The 16,562-nt window shown below is 48.1% G+C and overlaps 1 protein-coding gene across 1 annotated transcript; it reads left to right on the top strand.

Annotated features, from left to right (window-relative positions):
- The first annotated feature begins 83 nt into the window (after nt 1–83).
- LOC130142619 (DNA-directed RNA polymerase I subunit RPA49-like) lies at nt 84–15,739 on the top strand. Its single transcript, XM_056324882.1, has 12 exons — nt 84–306; nt 401–504; nt 2,139–2,215; nt 4,390–4,475; nt 5,196–5,251; nt 5,643–5,787; nt 7,378–7,485; nt 7,931–8,027; nt 9,067–9,200; nt 10,365–10,446; nt 11,924–12,055; nt 15,346–15,739. Exons 1-12 carry the CDS (start codon nt 246–248, stop codon nt 15,503–15,505), a joined length of 1,242 nt encoding a protein of 413 aa, XP_056180857.1. The 5' UTR covers nt 84–245; the 3' UTR covers nt 15,506–15,739.
- Nucleotides 15,740–16,562: the final 823 nt, after the last annotated feature.

The raw sequence follows: 16,562 nt of genomic DNA, 5'->3' as shown, positions 1-16,562 counted from the left end.
CCCACCCGACCGCCAACCAATCAGCGGTCTCATTACTGATAAGCGACGGCACCGCCCTCCCACACTCTTCCCTTCACGACTCGGCAATAACTATAGCCGTGATTGGGCAGCACTGCGGCCGCTGGAGCGGAGCGGGCCCGGTGGCGGCGGGGAGTAGGCCGCGGCCTGCTGTGGGCGCCGGGCCTCACGTATAGAGCCGCTCGGGGAGGCAGGGCGGCCCGGGCCGCGAGAGAGCTCCCTCCGCTATGGCCGCCGCCACCTGGTGCTACCACGGGGACCCCGAGCCGGAGCAGCCGGCGGTGCTGGGTGAGGCGGGCGCTGGGCTGGGCTGGGCTGGGCCGGGCCGGGCGGGAGCCACGGACTGGAGCGGGACTTACGGCCTCTCCCCTCCGCCTTGCAGTGCAGTTCTCCAACGGCAGGGTGCGGCAGGCCGACTCCATACGGTTCACCGTCTACCGAAACAAGGACACGGCCCATCCCGGGAAGAAACACCGGAGGATCCTGGTAAGGGCCCGCCAGGGAAGCAGGCTCCCGGCGGCCGCCTGCAGCCGGTGCTTCGTGTTGGCAGCGTCGGCGCCTCCGCTAAGGAGCTCCGACACGTGCCCGCTCTCCGTGTGCGAGGAGCACCCCGCTGCAGCACGGAGGGAGCGGCGCCTGGGAGGCTGCGGGGCCTGCCAGAGACCGGCGTGAGACCAGTACCCCGAGGCATACCGGCAACGCTACCCACCTCAGCTAGTGACGAAGGGTTTGCACTTCTTCTGATCTCGCTCCTGCCTTTTATGTCTGTGGCCGTGGCCGCTCCTGCAAGTAGGGATTGGGAACCTGGGTCAGACATGCAGGCCCTGTGGTCCCGTTTCAGGGAGACTGCTGCTGCCCTCAAACAGCTGCCCTGCTCCAGCTGCCCTCCTTACTGTACAATGAACAAAGCTCGGAAAATCTGCATGGAGTTTTTCTTTGTAGCAAATGTGTATATAAATAACTAGAGTTTAACCCCAGCCTCTGTGAAACATTTCGATTGATACATGGTTATGTATTCTCAGATGAAGGTTCATTCATTTACTGAAGTTCTGTGTGTTGTTGATTTATTTTAATAACCTAAAGGGAAATAATGTTTGAAAGTGACGTTACTTAACAACTAGTCAGGTCTTCATGATCACAAAATCTGTTGTGTTATGTTTACATAGTGAACACAGTGAATTCTTCACCCAGATTTTTGTTACATTACATTACATTACAAGGAGATTTCTGCTTCTTTCAGTGAAGAGGGAACCACGATTAAAGTCAGGAGATGCTTTCTGCTGGTATTGTTAAGTCTTACAGCTGCTTGCATGCATGATTTACTCAAGGAATAAATTACTTCAGTACACTTTCCCTGAGGATTTTGTCTGAAGTACAGTAGAAACACAAAGTTTTGAAGTACATCTAGGTGATTGAGCCATTCCTGATAGTGCTAGCTCTTTGGGTTTGTTGGTTTGGTTTTGGTGGGATTTTTTTTTTTTCCAGTGAATTGCGGTCACTTGGAGCTTTGAGCGGATCATTAGACATTATATCTTAAACAGTTCCCCTTGTCTGTAGTAGTGACTGTGATCAGTGTTTGCCTCTGGCCCAGGCTGAAATCTGTAAGGTTTGTCCTCGTTGGAAGCTTAGAGAAGCTTTGAGCGGCTGTGTTAAGGACCCTAAAGCATTGGGAATAGTATCTTAAATTCTCTGGCAGAGAGGCCTGATCTCTATTCACTGGCAACTTTGTGAATAAACCTATTACTTTCACAAAGTTGCTTCTGGATTAAAGTACAGCAGTAAAGACTGCATGATGTTTTAAGTGTAGTGGCACCCAACTGCTACAGTGATAAAATCTAAATTCAAATTATGATGCTCATAATTTCTTTGCAATGGTTCCTCATCTTCTGGCCCAGTGAAAGCTGAAGTAGAATCATGGGTAGTTTAAGCTTCAAGAAGTGCTGTCTTTTAAAGATTTTGACTTGCTGCAACACGTACCCAAGTTGGGCAGTGAAGTTTGCGTACACGACTCGTGTCTGATGCCTGGGAATGTAGAGCTTTGTGGCATCAGGGATAATAAAGCAGATGCAGAGAAGGTTATTTACAGCCCTGTACTCAGGTAATTTTTCTTTGTTTTTCAGGTCTCAGAAACTGAAAGGCTTTCATATGTGGGGAATAACTTCAGCAGCGAAGTTAGGAAATGTAACTCCCTATGCAGGTATGGGTTGCAGGCAAAGTGGGGGCAGGAACATGGAGGTGGATGCAGAGGAATTACTCAGATACAAAGTTCCTGGTAGACTTTCTTAAAGCTGGCTCAGAAGTCCCCACAGAGGCTGTGATTTTAATCAAGAAGATTTTGACAGGAGGCTCTAGCACCTAGCAGCTGCGTTGTTTGTGTGTTGCGTCCCTTTGGAAGTTGTGATGTTACATACAGATAGAGTGTATTTGTAAAGATCTTGTGAAGGGAAGGGTGAGAAAGTGATTTGATGTAGCTGAAACCTAGGAATAACAGCTTTGTTATTAAGAAACTAAAAGATAAAGAATTTTCAAGATCATCTGCTGCTGCCCAGGAAACCCCTGGGTCATTAATCATCCCTTAACTTCAGGGCCACAGCATGATGCTGCTATGTGAACTGATAAGGCGTCTGTGCCATGCACTATAAAAGGAAGTGTCGGTGAAATCACCAGCCTTTACATGTCCTGGTTTAAGAATGTGACCTTTGTGGCACTGGCGCAGATCCCACGGTCCTCCTAAGGAGTGTTTTATATGCGAGATCTGTCTCATTCTGGAATACAAGAACCGCCAAATGGGTGGAGAGCTAACGTGAAATTTGCAAATAGTCTATCAAAACATGCTAATACTAATAATCTTTGTTCTTTCCGAGAGGTGAAACCAGGAGCACTGGACCGTCAGATATAACAGCCTTCAGTTTTAAGATGCTGTAGCGGAAAAAAAATGAACAAAGGGGCTTTTTCTTCCTTACTTCGGAGAGATAAATTTAGTTTAATGAATGTGTGATACAGGTATTGCAGTGTTATTTCTAGGGCGATTTAGTGCTCTTATCTCTGAACATTAAATAAGAGATGATTTTAGTGGCTTAAGTGGTTCTTGCCTGCACCTCTGGAGATTCTGAGCTGTGGTAACTAAGAGGGCAAGCTAACAGCTGATATACATTCAGCTTCAAATACTAGTTTTGCATTAGGTGTGCATATGCCTCAGGATCTCCAGAGATGCAGGCAAGAATTAATAAATTAATTTCTTGCTTTTCTTTCAAGTTTTCCTATCCTTTCCTTCTGTCCCTTTCTTCCTACGTGTGCTTCAGCTACATGTGTGAGGATTTCCTACAGTGGATCCATTCCCGTTGCTCGTGGCAGCTGTCAGCCTAAAACTGTGCACTCGTAACGGCTCTTGTTGGTATAACACGGAGCAGAAGCCACCTCTGAACAAACAGTCCAGTTTTTTTCTGAGTCGATGAGTTCAGCAAACCTCTGGGCTTTCTGGAACAGCAGGAACTGCCAAGAGATCCTTTCCTGACCAGCGAAGTATGGTCATTTGCACTGTACTTGGGCAGTAGTTGCGTGGTGTGTTGCTCCCACTGCAGCAGGCATCCTGTTGTGCTGGTGGATTTTGTCTTCAGGGAGCGTGTCCTGAGTTTTAGGAAGATGTGTTGTGGAGGAGAGCAAGTTCGGGCGCTAGTCAGAAGGGTTGATGTGGAATGAACTCTTCTGGCCAGATAAAAAACTGGTGCTGTTGATACCCCTGATCAACTTCAGACAAGGGTGTTCTGTTCCTGTTTCTGGTGGGTCATGAGGCACAGTGAGGAGCAGTACAAACCATTTGGGCTTGCCCCACTGAAATGTGGGCTGAAAAGGAATTTACCTGAGAGAAATTACCGTGTTCTAGAGACAGCAAAGTCATGTTTCTGAGAAGCTCTGAGAACTTGGTGACTTGTACTGAGCAGAGAACTGGCTGCAGGGAACCCAAGATTTAAAAACACAGGAAACTGCATAGAAGCACTGAGAAACCAAGGGTCTTGGTGCATCAAAAAAGACAGAGTAGCAGCTAGCACTCCAGCACCTAGGCTTCAACTGTGCGTTTGGGAGTTAATTTGGTTGTCTTAAGGCTTCTACGTTTACTTAGAGCAACAAGTCTTTAGAGAGATAAATATATATATATATATATATACACACACTTGTGTGTGTGAACTATGTGTGCGTGCCCTGAAGGTAGCTTGTTTTATTTTGACGTCCTGAAAGCGCTTGGAAGACTTGTATTCGCAAGGCAGAGGGTTGGCAGGGAGTGGGGAGTACACATGGCTCTGCACCATATATTTTAAAACATCACTTCCACTGATCTGTCTCTCACTAACCACTTGCTCCTGTTCTTCCCAGGTATTTTGTCGGCGTGTTAGACAAGGACTCTGGGCAAATGCAAGTCTATAATGCTGAAATATTCAGCCTGCAGCCCTTACTGTCAGGTAGGAAGATACTGTGTGTAACTCCAGCACCAGAGTCACAGTGTGCTAGACCTACGTACTCGTTGAGCTATGGACTGCTTGGTTGCTGACAGCAGTGGTCTCTGTTGTCTCCCTGGCTGCTTTACTCCTCGTTTTTGCTTTATTCCCTCAGCATCATCTTCCAAGGCACTACATGATGCGAAAAATGGAGAAGGAAGCAAGGTGAAATTTAGGGTGGAGGATAAGCAGAGAGTGTTATGGATGGGAGGCTGGAAGTGCTGGAGTCAGTAACAAAGCTGTCACTGTTCAGAATAAGCGCAGCCTTGTCTAGGTGCTCTCGACTTGAGGGAAGCCTGGAAATTGTCAGGTCGAGGGACTGGATCACTGAAAAACAAAACCATTTTTCTTCAGCAGAACTGCTTTTTGTTACTGACCTCAGGAGGATAATCCGAAGTCTTTGGGGAGTTTATTTTTAACCTGTGCAGCAGGAGCCAGGTATTGCTGCAATCCACGCATTAACACTTGTTCGCTTTATAGCAAAAACTGGCCTGCCGTTCCTTTTTTGTTTACGGTACATACTCTTGTGTATTCAGTGTTTTGTTTAATCGACCAGCTCCTGTGGAGGAGATCTCAAGTGATGTGCCAAGTCTTTCAGTGATGCATTAGAGCTTCAGGAATACGGAGTATGTGTGCTGTCCTGGCTGCTGCAAGCCAAGCGTGCTAACTTTTGTTCTTTTATAGATAACTTAATACCTGATGACACAAAGGATTATCAGAAAAAATCCTACAGGGAGAAGGTAAAGTTGAAAGCCCATATCGTGTTCTTCTGTGATTATACAGCTAACAGTGGCAGATGATACTTGTTTGAGACTGTGAGGGTTGGTTTACTGCAGGGTGTACGTGCAGGTTCAGCGCTGTCTCTGTGCTTTGGAGGTCCATGAGACAGTGCATTTTCAGTGCCTGACTTGGCATTACTTTCACAATTATTTTAGGCTTGATTACAATCCCAGTTACCTCCTGCCCCTTTGCGCAGATCAGTTCTTGTTGTGTGGTTGACTTGGGCCCAGGGAAAAGTTTAAAGTTTTCTTAGGGAGTGTGAATGTGGAACAGGTGGTGCTTAGCAGCTGAGTTTTCCTCTTGGATGCAAAGTGTCTTCAGTGTGTTTTAATCTCTGTCTACCTTGCACAGATGGATTTGTGCATTGAGACCTTTGGTACCAGCAAGCAGAAACGAGCTCTGAACTCTCGGCGAATGAATGCAGTGGGCAATGATATTCTGAATACAGCTGTGACAGAAGCAGCAGCAAACATAATAGATGCAAAGGGAGTAACAGGTAAGTATTGTCTCAGAGTTTAATTAATGTCATCAGAAGTACCTTTTTCTGTCTGTTACTTGCCGAGTATGGTAGGAAGAAGAAAGGGCTTTTCTTCAAGGAAGCAGCTGGTCTAACAGCTGAGAAGGGCGCAGGTGGAGGAACTCGCAGATCTTTCTGGTGGAAGGGGAACTGCTTCCTTCTGATCCTGCTAGACTTAGTGTCAGAGTTGCCTGAATTAGGGAAGGTCCCTGTGGCACCACTGTCCTTCCCTGCCCATTGTTAGGAGCTCCTCTGGGGGTCTCTAGATACCACTTTATTGGGATGAAGGTGATACATTCACCTGGTCTGAACCGAGATGCTGAATGTTCATTAAGGTGAACTTGTACCCTGGCTTCACAGTGGCATGGCTGTGGAAAATGGTCTGTGCCCTAAACCAGGTCACAGCCCCATCAGGTGCCATCCCCGGTGCTGTTGTGAACCAGGCTGATGGACTTAGGCTACAGGGAACGTTCACTCTCAGAGGCATCACAGTGAAGTGATGTTTCAAGGACAGTTGGCGACCCCACTACTGAGTGCCCTTGAGGCTGCATCTGTACTGTGTTGTCATGCCTCTGCCGCCCCCCCTGCACCCTTGCCCTGATCAAGAAGGAGGTAAAAAAATGACAGAGGAGGCCGAGGAGGATCTAACAGCAGCCCCACCGCTACCTGAAAGGGCAGTCGGAGCCAAAGCCGCCTCAGCAGTGCCAGCAAGGGGTCAACAGCACAAGTGGCAGTGGTCACCCCACCTTGGGAGGCGGAGGCTGGGGGAACCTTCTTGCCTCAGAGGGTGGTGCGGCCCTGGGACAGCTCACAGAGGTGTAGGGTCACCGTTCTTGGGGGGTTTCCAAGCTTTGGAGGACAAAGCCAGGGTTGCCCTGATCTGGTGCTGGAGACAGTCCTACTCTGGGCAGGAGGTTGGACAGTAGACCTCCAGAGTTTCTTTTCCCCTGTATTTCTGGGATTCTGAGCTTTGTTGGCTATGCATGGAGGAGATATCTGTTATCAGGCTTTCATGCATTCTCTTCCGGGTTGGATATTGCTCTCAGAGCTGCTTTGTACCATAGGCTGCCAAAGCCATCTTCTGCCCGTCCTGCAAGCAACAGGTAGGTGCAGCAGCAGCAGCAGCAGCAACCAGTTTGTCTTGGTGCGCTTCTTTCCTCGATTTTTCTTTAGTCTGGAGTGACTTTTCTAAATCTTAAGGAACACAAAGTTTTTGGTAGAACTGATGGCACCAGGTTAAAACCCAGCACGCTGAGTACGTAGCAGGCGTATCAGAAGCTCCCGGCCTTTCTGTGCATACTGGAATGTTTTCGATGTAGTCAGCACCTACGTGTGGCAGTAATAAACAAAACAGGGGAGAGCAGTAGCCTTTTCCTTACTACTGGCCCAAGTGGGACAAACTGGAGTTCTAAAACTTTAAAACTCCCAACTGTGACTGAACTGGTGTTGACAAAAGAACCACCATTAAGTAGACTTGCGTTTAAAGGAAGGATTTGGGTTGGGGTCATGTTCTCTGTGTTTTTGTTTGCGTGGTCCAAATACTGTCGTCTTTTTTGCTTCCTTCCAAAGCTTTGATCCAGGATATGGCCCAAGATGATGTACAGAACATCTCCATCTTCCTCCCACCGTGTAATGAAGATGCTGACAAACCAGAAGATGTTTACAAGTTTGAGGACAGTATCTTTTTCTGTGGTGGAGTGGTTTCCCACACCTCTAAGCCTTTGGTGTCAGTGGTCTGGCACATGGGAGTGAGTGCTGGCAGGTGTGTGAATGAGCTGAACCTCATCCCCTCACAAGCCAAAAACTGAGAGCAGGGAGATGCTTTGTTGAGGTGGTTTTTTGGTGGTTTTGGGGGTTTTTTTTGCCTGCAGTTTGACTGGTAATAGTAATGAGGTCAGAGCCATGCGGGAGAAGTGACTTGGGGTCAAACCACAGTCCTTTGTTACTGACTGGCTTCCAGGTTGTGGTGTTAGGTCCTACCTATTTCGAGTTTCTTTCCCTACCTACTTCCCTACCCCACGCTTCCTAAAGTGAGAGTGGATGGGGCTTATCTCACTGTGGGCCCTTCAGTCCGGAAGGGTGAGCAAAGGCACACTTGTTCTTTTCTTGAAAATCCTTCCAGTTCTGTCCCCAGCAGAGTATGAAGCGTTGCGGGTTCCAGCAGCGGTCTTTGTTAACATCACTGCGGAAGAAATCGCCAAGAAAACGGAAGATAAAAGGTAATGCTGCTGCAAACAGCCTTGTAATAGTGAAGGTGGGCCCTGTGAAACTGTAGTTTATTCTGTGGGGCAGGTTGGCTACTGCTGCCAGCTCCGCTGTACCCAGGCTGATTTTTTCAGTACAGAGGAAGGTTATTTGATCCAAGCGTGGCTGAGCCGCACCTACCTTGTGGACCACGGGGTTTAGTTGTGTACAGGTGAGGAAGCTGCATGCACAGCAGCACGGCTGCCCTTTGGGGAGCCAATTGGCAGAGGAAGAGCGTGGAGAAATCCAGAGTGGGCTCTGAAGTCACGTGCCTAGAAGGTAAACCACAGAACTGTGCTGAGCACAGTGTGCCCATGGCTGGGGACTGTCACAGAATCGTGTTACAGAATCGTATCACAGAACGGTTTGGGTTTGAAGGGACCTTAAAGACCATCTAGTTCCAATCCCCCTGGCCATGAGCAGGGACACCTTCCACCAGCCCAGGTTGCTTAAAGCCCTGTCCAGCCCCGGCCTGGAACACTGCCAGGGATGGGGCACCCACAGCTGCTCTGGGCAGCCTGGGCCAGTGGCTTTACCACCTGCACAGTAAAGAATTTCTTCCTAATATCTAATCTAAATCTACCTTAAATGTCCCAGCCAAGTACTGACTCGCTGCAGAGGTTGCTCTAGCCTGGCAAGCTGGCAGGGACATACACTTAGAGCTGTCAAGCCTTTGTGCTGGGGGGGCTGAAGTGAGCAGGAAAAGCACCGTGCCTCACTCCCCGTACTTCGTGGCTGCCTGTGCTGAAGCAGAAGTGTGTCTGAGTGCCGCGTTGAGAGCCTGCGGTGTGGGGACCTTCTTAGCCGCACACTGAAACGGGGCTGGCTGAACGTGAGGGACGTTGACAGGAAAAGTGTGCTCGCGAAGCAGCCTCCTGGGCTATCCTTTCCTAGGTGTCCAGGGGACTCTCCTCAAACAGCTGAGCACTGAGGTTAAAGGTGTGTCTTCTGAAGATGTAAACTAGTTCCTAGTTCTTTGAGCCTCATCCTCTCCCTCCGTCTCCTTTCTTTTAGCCATTGCTCCTTTGTTTTAGAGGAGCTGAAGTTCCTGCCTGCTGATGAGAAGAGTAGAGATCACAAAGCCCGCTGCCTCTGGTTCCTGGACACCCTTATTAAGTTCAGCTACCTGAAAATGATCAAGAAGAAGCGTAAGAGAGTTTTAAGCTACCTGCTGAGACTTGGTTTGTAATTCCTACAGTGGAAAAGAGTAAAGCTGCCCAGAATGAGCTGTGTGGTCAGGCAGCTAGCTGCAGCAGTTGCTTTCAGCCTGTACCATGCTGAAGTTGAGGATCTCCGCGTTGCTGAGGGTTGTTAGCTCTGTGTCTGCTGGAAGATGTATGCCTCATCCTTTTCAGTCTCTTTGTAACTGCTGTGCATCAGGATGGCACCGTGACATCCTCTTGATAGAAGATAAGGTAGCTTAGATTGAAAATGTTGAGGTTCTTTCTAGTTTATTGATAGTACTGTGCTTACAAACATGGTTTATATTTTCACTTTAGGCCTAAGCCAAGAGGCTGGAAACTGTCAGCGCTCTCTATCCAGCCTCCATATTCCAGGTGCAAGAGGCATACAGTGTGTGATACATCCTTTGTGTCTCTTTTTGTGCTTTTGAGAATGTTTTCATCCTCCTTTGCTTATTAGCTCAATGTGTGAATCGCAATAATCCTGTGTTCAGGATCTTGCTTTTAGAATGGTAGGAACTGCTGTTCTCGAAAGCACTGCACAAAAGATTTTCCTGAAGAATTTCAGGATTTGCTGTCTCCCATAGAACTTGCATACCTTGAGTCTTGTCAGTGATGAAAATGTTGTTGTTAGCATTTTCAGTGACTGGGGGGGGGGTGATGGAGGAGATGGCAAGCCTGGCTGTAAATATTGTCCTGCGTTGCTGGAGACACAGGAGTCGCCCTGCAGGATTTGGTCAAGGAGGATGTGGAAATGACCAGTCTTGGTGCTAGCATGAATTTGTTAGTGTGGTTTCGGTTCTAATGCTACTTTGTGACAGGACCATCGGTTGAAAGGCAGGTATCTATTAGGAGAAACAGGCATAGACACACACATGCGTTGCCAGTTGTGTTGTGTTGAAGTGAGAGATCCCATTTGTAAAGAAAATAAAAGCTGTTAGGAGCCTCTCTGACCTGAAAAATTATGAGACCTAGAAATGAAGTGCCCAGGCTCCTTCTAGGTTCTCAGTATTCCTGGAAAGAGGCACTAAATGTCCTGGTAGCAGATGTGCTATTGTGACGGCTGGAGGTGGGCAGTACGAGAAAGAGTATGTGTTTCTCATTCCACTGCAAAACCCCTTTCTGTCCTAGATCCGATGGGTCCTGAATGCCCACACATTATTAGCAGGAAACTCATGAAGAATTTCACTTCACTGACCTACAACAATGGCAGGTAAGGAACTATGTGTGTTTTGAATGTCCTTGAGGCAGAGAGATGCCCGATTCAGCCTGAAGGGCCGTGAACACATTATCTATCGGGAAACTTCCTACTAGAATGGAAGGTAGCTTCCTCGCTTCACACCCCCAGCCCTTTAGAACACTGAGTTGTGGCTGGTGATGGTCCATTTTAGACAGTGCAAGTCTAAAATGTCACTTGGAGAGACAGGATCATGTGTGCAAATGCAAGCCTGCACCTATGGATATAAGCTGGCTTGACGAAATGGGGTGCCCAGCCATCTGCCTGATGGTTTCTGGATGGAGGATGGCAGAATGGGTGCTGGCTTTGCAGCTGGGTCTTGATGGTGCAGCTGAACAGGCAAATGTCCACGTGTATATTTTCACTGTGAACCGAGGCAGCTCACGGATGCATCGTCTCTTCACCGTCCCAGAATGCGTCAGGATGGAGGTGGTGCAGTGGCTGAATAGTGGCGCTTTTTTTCACACTTGCGTAGTTTTATTAGCCGAGCAGGGGTGCTTTTACATCAACTTTTAGGCATGACTTAATTTGAATTCTCTGGTGAAACCTACACAGACAAAACTGTGTAAAGATTTGCACTAGTTAACTTACCCTGGGCTGAGACCCACACCAGGAGAAACTGCCATTCCGTGACTGGAGCGGAGGCTGGGAAGTTCCTGCAGGTCCTTTCCAGCAGTGTCAGGGCCACTTGTGGGATGCTGAGTGCTGTCTTACTGCAGTGAGGGCCTTGGGCAGCTGGTGGAGGTGCCTTTGACCGGGTGGCCCTTGGCTGCAGCCTTCAGATGGATGCCACATACATCTAAGTGGCTAGAAATCTGAATAAATACGCATTATTCAGCCATCCCGATGAGTGGAAGCACCAAATTACAGGCAAGGGTGAAGAGTATCCTCACTCTTGCCAGAGTGCCTTCCCCACACTCCAGGAGCCATCAGCCTCTCCACCTAGAAGCAGCGTATAATGCTGATGCTCCGCTAGCGCTAGCACAGCTGCACCGCCACTGTTGATGTGGTGGGAGCAGAGAACTTGAGTCCAAACGGGCCAGCTTTTGTCTGGAGTCTCAAACCAGTGACGAACAGTGAAATGCTCCCAGAGGATCACCAGCTAGCTGTCTGCTTTGTCTGGATTATGTATTTGAGGTGCCATTACTAGTTAGGCCAAATGCGCTTGGAACAGCTTCCCTTTGTTTCCTCTCGCAAGGGAGCAGCGTGCCGAAGAGACTGAAGTGGCGTTAGTTGGTGGTTGCACCTCTGAACAGATATGGGCATGTGAGGGCAGAGGAACCTGTTAGGTCCCAGTGCTTGGAGGTCTGTGTTGCTCTGAGCTCTTCTTTGGTGGCTAGGAAAAGTCAAGTCCTGTCTAACTGGGGCTCCGGTTCTGTCTGTACCTTGTGCGGGTTGTGTTCTGCGTTCATTGACGCTCCGGATCTCATATGTTCTCCCTCTTGCCATCCAGTGTCCAGAATTTAATCTCTGCGTCCATGAAGGCTAAAATCACAGCGTATGTCATTGCATTGGCTCTGCACATCAACAACTTCCAAACGGACCTCACTGTTCTGCAGAATGACGTGAAGCTCAAAGAAAGCAGGTGAGTTGCTGCGTGTGTTCGTGCTTGCTGTGATCCTCCTGAGGAGAGAGCTGGGGAGCTTCTCCGGCCCCTGGGTGGCATAGTAATACCTACTAGTTGTAAGTGGACTCTTGCCTTTTGTGTGTCGAAGCTTTAGTTTGAAGCCTTGGCGTTCATAAAGGAGGGGTGGTTACACATCTCAAAAGACCCTCAGGTGCATCAAGAGGCTCTTCAGCTATTCTGCAGGAAAAGAAGCAGAGGCAGGCAGCACTGGAATGGCCAGCTGGGGCAGATGGCAGGATGGTATATCCACTGCCGCCCAGCTGTGTTTCTTGCCTGACAAGTCACATCACTTTTCCCCTTCCTGTCCCCTGTATCCCTTTTTCCTGCAGAGCTGGAAGGTACCTGTTAGGTACCAGTCTGGCTGTAAGTGCAGGTTTGTAGCCGACTGTAACAGGCAAACTAGAAACAAGAGGGGTTTGTTCTTACAGTCACACTGTGGGCATATAGGTGGTGTTTACATGGAAGAAACCCAGCCCCCTGAAATTATTTACTCTGCCCTTGGCTTCTTGGTTCTTGTTTTTGAAAAACTGATGAACTTGGGGACTTAACAGCAAAGCTTCATGGGGAGAGGTTGTAGGCAGAACTGCTGGCCCCAGGATTTGAAATAAGGATTTGTCACATCCGGGTTGGTGATGGTGAATGGGTTGCAAATTCCCAGATTGCAAACAGATTGAAAACAGATTGCAAAATAAACTTCAGGGCAAACGACCCTTGCTCCGTTAGCTTTTGGGGGCGGTTGCTCCCTGGACTCTTAATTTTCCCTGGAAGACTATGTACAGAAGCATCGTGCACCTGCTGCTAGCTGCAAGGCATGCCTTTCCCAGCAGGTGTCAGCTAGATCCTGCTGCCAGCTCCTCTGGCACTTCTTCCACTGCAGCTTGTGCTGTACTGTCTCTCTGCCTCTCCCCCCCCTCCCCCCCCCACGGTAAAATAAATCAGGAATTGATCAGAACTGCTCGAGCAGCCCACTGTGCTGTCTGGGGAGTCTCCCAGCAAGCAGACATCAACTCAGCAGGCAGCTTCTTAATCCTGGCTGGGAAGGGATCAGGTGGCCCCGTTCGTGACTGTCCAGCCGTGCTTATTAACATCTCTTTCCTGCCCTGTCCTGTTCTGTGAGCGATGCTGATGCCAAGGACATGTGCTTCATAACTCAGTCACCTTGGTCTTTCTTAACAGGATTATTTAGTAGTCACGCGGCTGAGCGGGAGCCGTGGAGGGACACAAACCCTTCGCTGCAACCGAGAAAAACGTTGTGGACTATCCTAGGGTTTCTTTCTGAGAGCTTTATGTTAAGGTCTGGTCGTAACTGGAAGTTATCAGAGCCCTTAGTCACCTCTTGGTTTTGCAAGCTCCCTTATCAGCCTTGCTGCAATTATTTCTGATTTTGCCCACAGTTATGCTCTTTATTCTTTGATGGGTAGTAGTGGGTTTAACAGCAGTGTTTGCTATTGGTTTCTATCCAATTTTTATTTAGGGTTTGGGTTTTTTTTTTCCTCCTTTTTCTTTCGGAACTAAGCTTTTTAGGGAATCCACATTGATTTTTGCTCCCAGGTTTTGTTCTTCTGTACTGGAGCTAGGAACGTGGGCCGTAGGATGCTGTTGAGAAAAGGGGGGAGGAGGCTGGTACCTGTTAGAAAAATTGAGGAGATACACATAGCCCTGGGCCACTTGATGGAATAATTCTTTCCTGGAATGGGAGGTTTGACTGAAGAACCCTTCCCAACTGAATCTTTTTAGATTTCAAAGATAATAAAAGTCAGCTGGAAGGATTCTGGGATTTGTGTGTTCTCAGGACCCCACCTGAGGCTGGGACACTGTCGTGTTAAGAAGTGGGAGTTTCCTTGAACCATTTATATTTGATCAGCCCGTCGGTTTCCCGAGAAAGACGAGACCCTTGCATCCAGCCAGCCTGCCTGCTGCTAATTCAACCAACCTATTCGGGGACCCCCGTTGACAGAGTCACTGAGTCAAATCCCTTTTATCAACTACTCAGATCTCTGGAGACTTACACAAAAGGGACTTCAGCTGAGGATTTTTGTTACATAAAATACAAGTTTGTGACAGAATGAGGTTCAAAGATTGCTGGTGTTAATACACTGACTGCAAAGCAAACTTAAAACAATACAGGTATTAACAGCTAGCATGAGTTAAGCATAGGACAAAGTTTTTTACCCAGTAGGTGTCCCTACAGGGGAGAAGGCAGTTTGGCCTGTCAGCTGATCCCAGAGGTTACAATGAAGTCATCCCTAACTTCTCCCCTCGTTCGTCCACGTTTTATACTTTGCAGTACACTGCATATTCATTTATCATACACGGGATCGGTTACAAGTTTCTCGTTTTGAATGCAAATTAGCACGCGTCCTCAGACAGCGCTGCTGCAGTTCTTTACCGACTCTGGATGCTCCCCAAGCAGGGTTTTGCCCTTTTTCGTGGGGGCTGTTTTGAGTCCGAGGTCATGCTCTCCCACTACCGCTGTTACCTTTGGCCTGTTTTCAACTAATTTTCTCTTTATGTCAGTGGACTGCAACACCTTATCAGCCTGTCTCCTCTTGTAGACAGAACTTTCCTCACTTGAAGGCTTCTTTCTGCGTAACTTAGGTAATGGTGTTCTTTCTCACTGTCTGTTCTTTATTTCTCATCCTTCCCAAGGCTGACTCCATTGATTAGAAGCCCTTTCATTCATGGAGGGGTGGGTCATCCTGACCTAACCTTATGCACGGATTTATATATAATTCAACACTAAATCAGAGTTTGGTAATTTAGGAGTTTAGACAACAATTCCCGCCCCCTCCCCCACCTTTGGACTTATTTCGGTCCAGGGCTAGTCTGTTTTCTTGTACATTTAGGTGGAGCTTGAGTGACTCCAGTCATACGTTATTTTGTTCTTCCTAACTGGTATTGCGTGCTGCCAGCAGCAGCAGCTGAACACAAATAATGCTTGTTCTGCCCTTTGTAGGGAAGTGGAGAGCAGCATTATTATTTCTCAAGGCAGCTGGCCGCCGAGTAAGGCAACAAGGGTTCATAACGCTCTCTGAGGTGGTGGTGCACAGCTCGGTAGCGTTCTGTAGCCTTTGAAGACTTACAGCTTCTGTCTCCATGGTATCCTTGAGATGCAGAGAACGCATCCTGCTTGCTGGTGTCTCCTGCCTTCTCCCCTGAGGCAAAAGGCTGTTGATCTCTTTGTGCAGTATCGTGGTACAGAAGGCTTGTGCTCCCCACTGACATAGTGTTCCTCTGCTGTTTTCAAGGATGATGGATATCGCAAAGGCCATGCGGCTGAAGGTCTCCAAGGCAAAGGGGCTGCCAGGACTTGAGAACGATCAGAACCACAAGCTGGGCACTCTCTCTCTCCCCTTGCCTGTGCAGAAGGCATCAGGGAACCAACGGAAGCGCAAGAAAATGAACTAAAATGGCTCAGAGGTCTGAGCAGGGGCAAAGGAGTTTCTTTCTCAACTGCCACTCTGCACACAGACCAGCACGGGGATGCTTCTCTCTGTCTGTTGGATTTGGCTGTCTAACATCAGCACGTGACCCTGTTGAAACCCTGTCTTGAGGCTGGCTTACAACAGATGTTCACTCATTAAACTGCTGCTTTTTTTGATTTGTGTGAAAAAAGCTACAATAAAACCTTTTTTTTTTTTTTCCTCCTGTCTACAGGTGGAGAGAAATACGTAGGATGTGCTGCTGTGCAGGATCATGGTTTGAAACTGCAGGTCCTCCACCGACTACAGTCTGGTTCTAGCAGTGACCTCGTGGCCCGTGGCCCGTTCTACCCCTTTTTCACACATGCAGGGTAGAAAGCACAGAAAGAGACACTGAGCAAAGAGTTACTTACAACTTTTTGGCTCTGTGTGTGTCTGTTTCACTGGAGGTTCAGTGTAGTTCTGTGGTCAAAAAGTATGAGGGTGCAACACAAACAAAATATTTCTACCACTTTTCCTGTCCTGGAGGGAGGAGGGAGAATTGTGCTGACTTAGAGCTGGTGTCGTCTTCAGAAAGGGTGAAAAGCTGAGGGTCACATCCAAGAGAAAAAGCTTATGTGAAACAGGAGCATGGGATGGCAAGAGCAATCTTCTCTTTCAGATGTCTTTGCTTCAGATGGTAACTGGGGTTTAGTACATCATTTAGGGATTTAAGAGTAACTCCTTGCACACCCTCATGCCCCACTATTCATAGCTTTCGTTAGAACTGACACAAAACATCCAGTTTCCTGGGTGGAGGATAATTAATGCCAGGGAATTACAGGCTGCAGATAATGCGTAGGAATGTTTTTATTACAGAATGGTTGTGGTTGGAAGGGGCTTCTGCAGGTCACCTTGTCCAGTCCCCCTGCTCAAACAAGGCCACCCAGAGCCAGGTGCCCAGCACTGCGACTATTTCCAGTGACAGAAACCACAGCTTCCCTGAGCAACCTATGCTAGTATGTGGTCATGTGGTAAGAGAAAAAGTGTTTCCTGACGTTCAG

Source organism: Falco biarmicus, chromosome Z, assembly GCF_023638135.1.
Source record: "Falco biarmicus isolate bFalBia1 chromosome Z, bFalBia1.pri, whole genome shotgun sequence".
Taxonomy (NCBI): domain Eukaryota; kingdom Metazoa; phylum Chordata; class Aves; order Falconiformes; family Falconidae; genus Falco; species Falco biarmicus.
The sequence above is the reverse complement of the archived record's forward strand: the minus strand, read 5'-3'. Positions and strand labels throughout refer to the sequence as shown.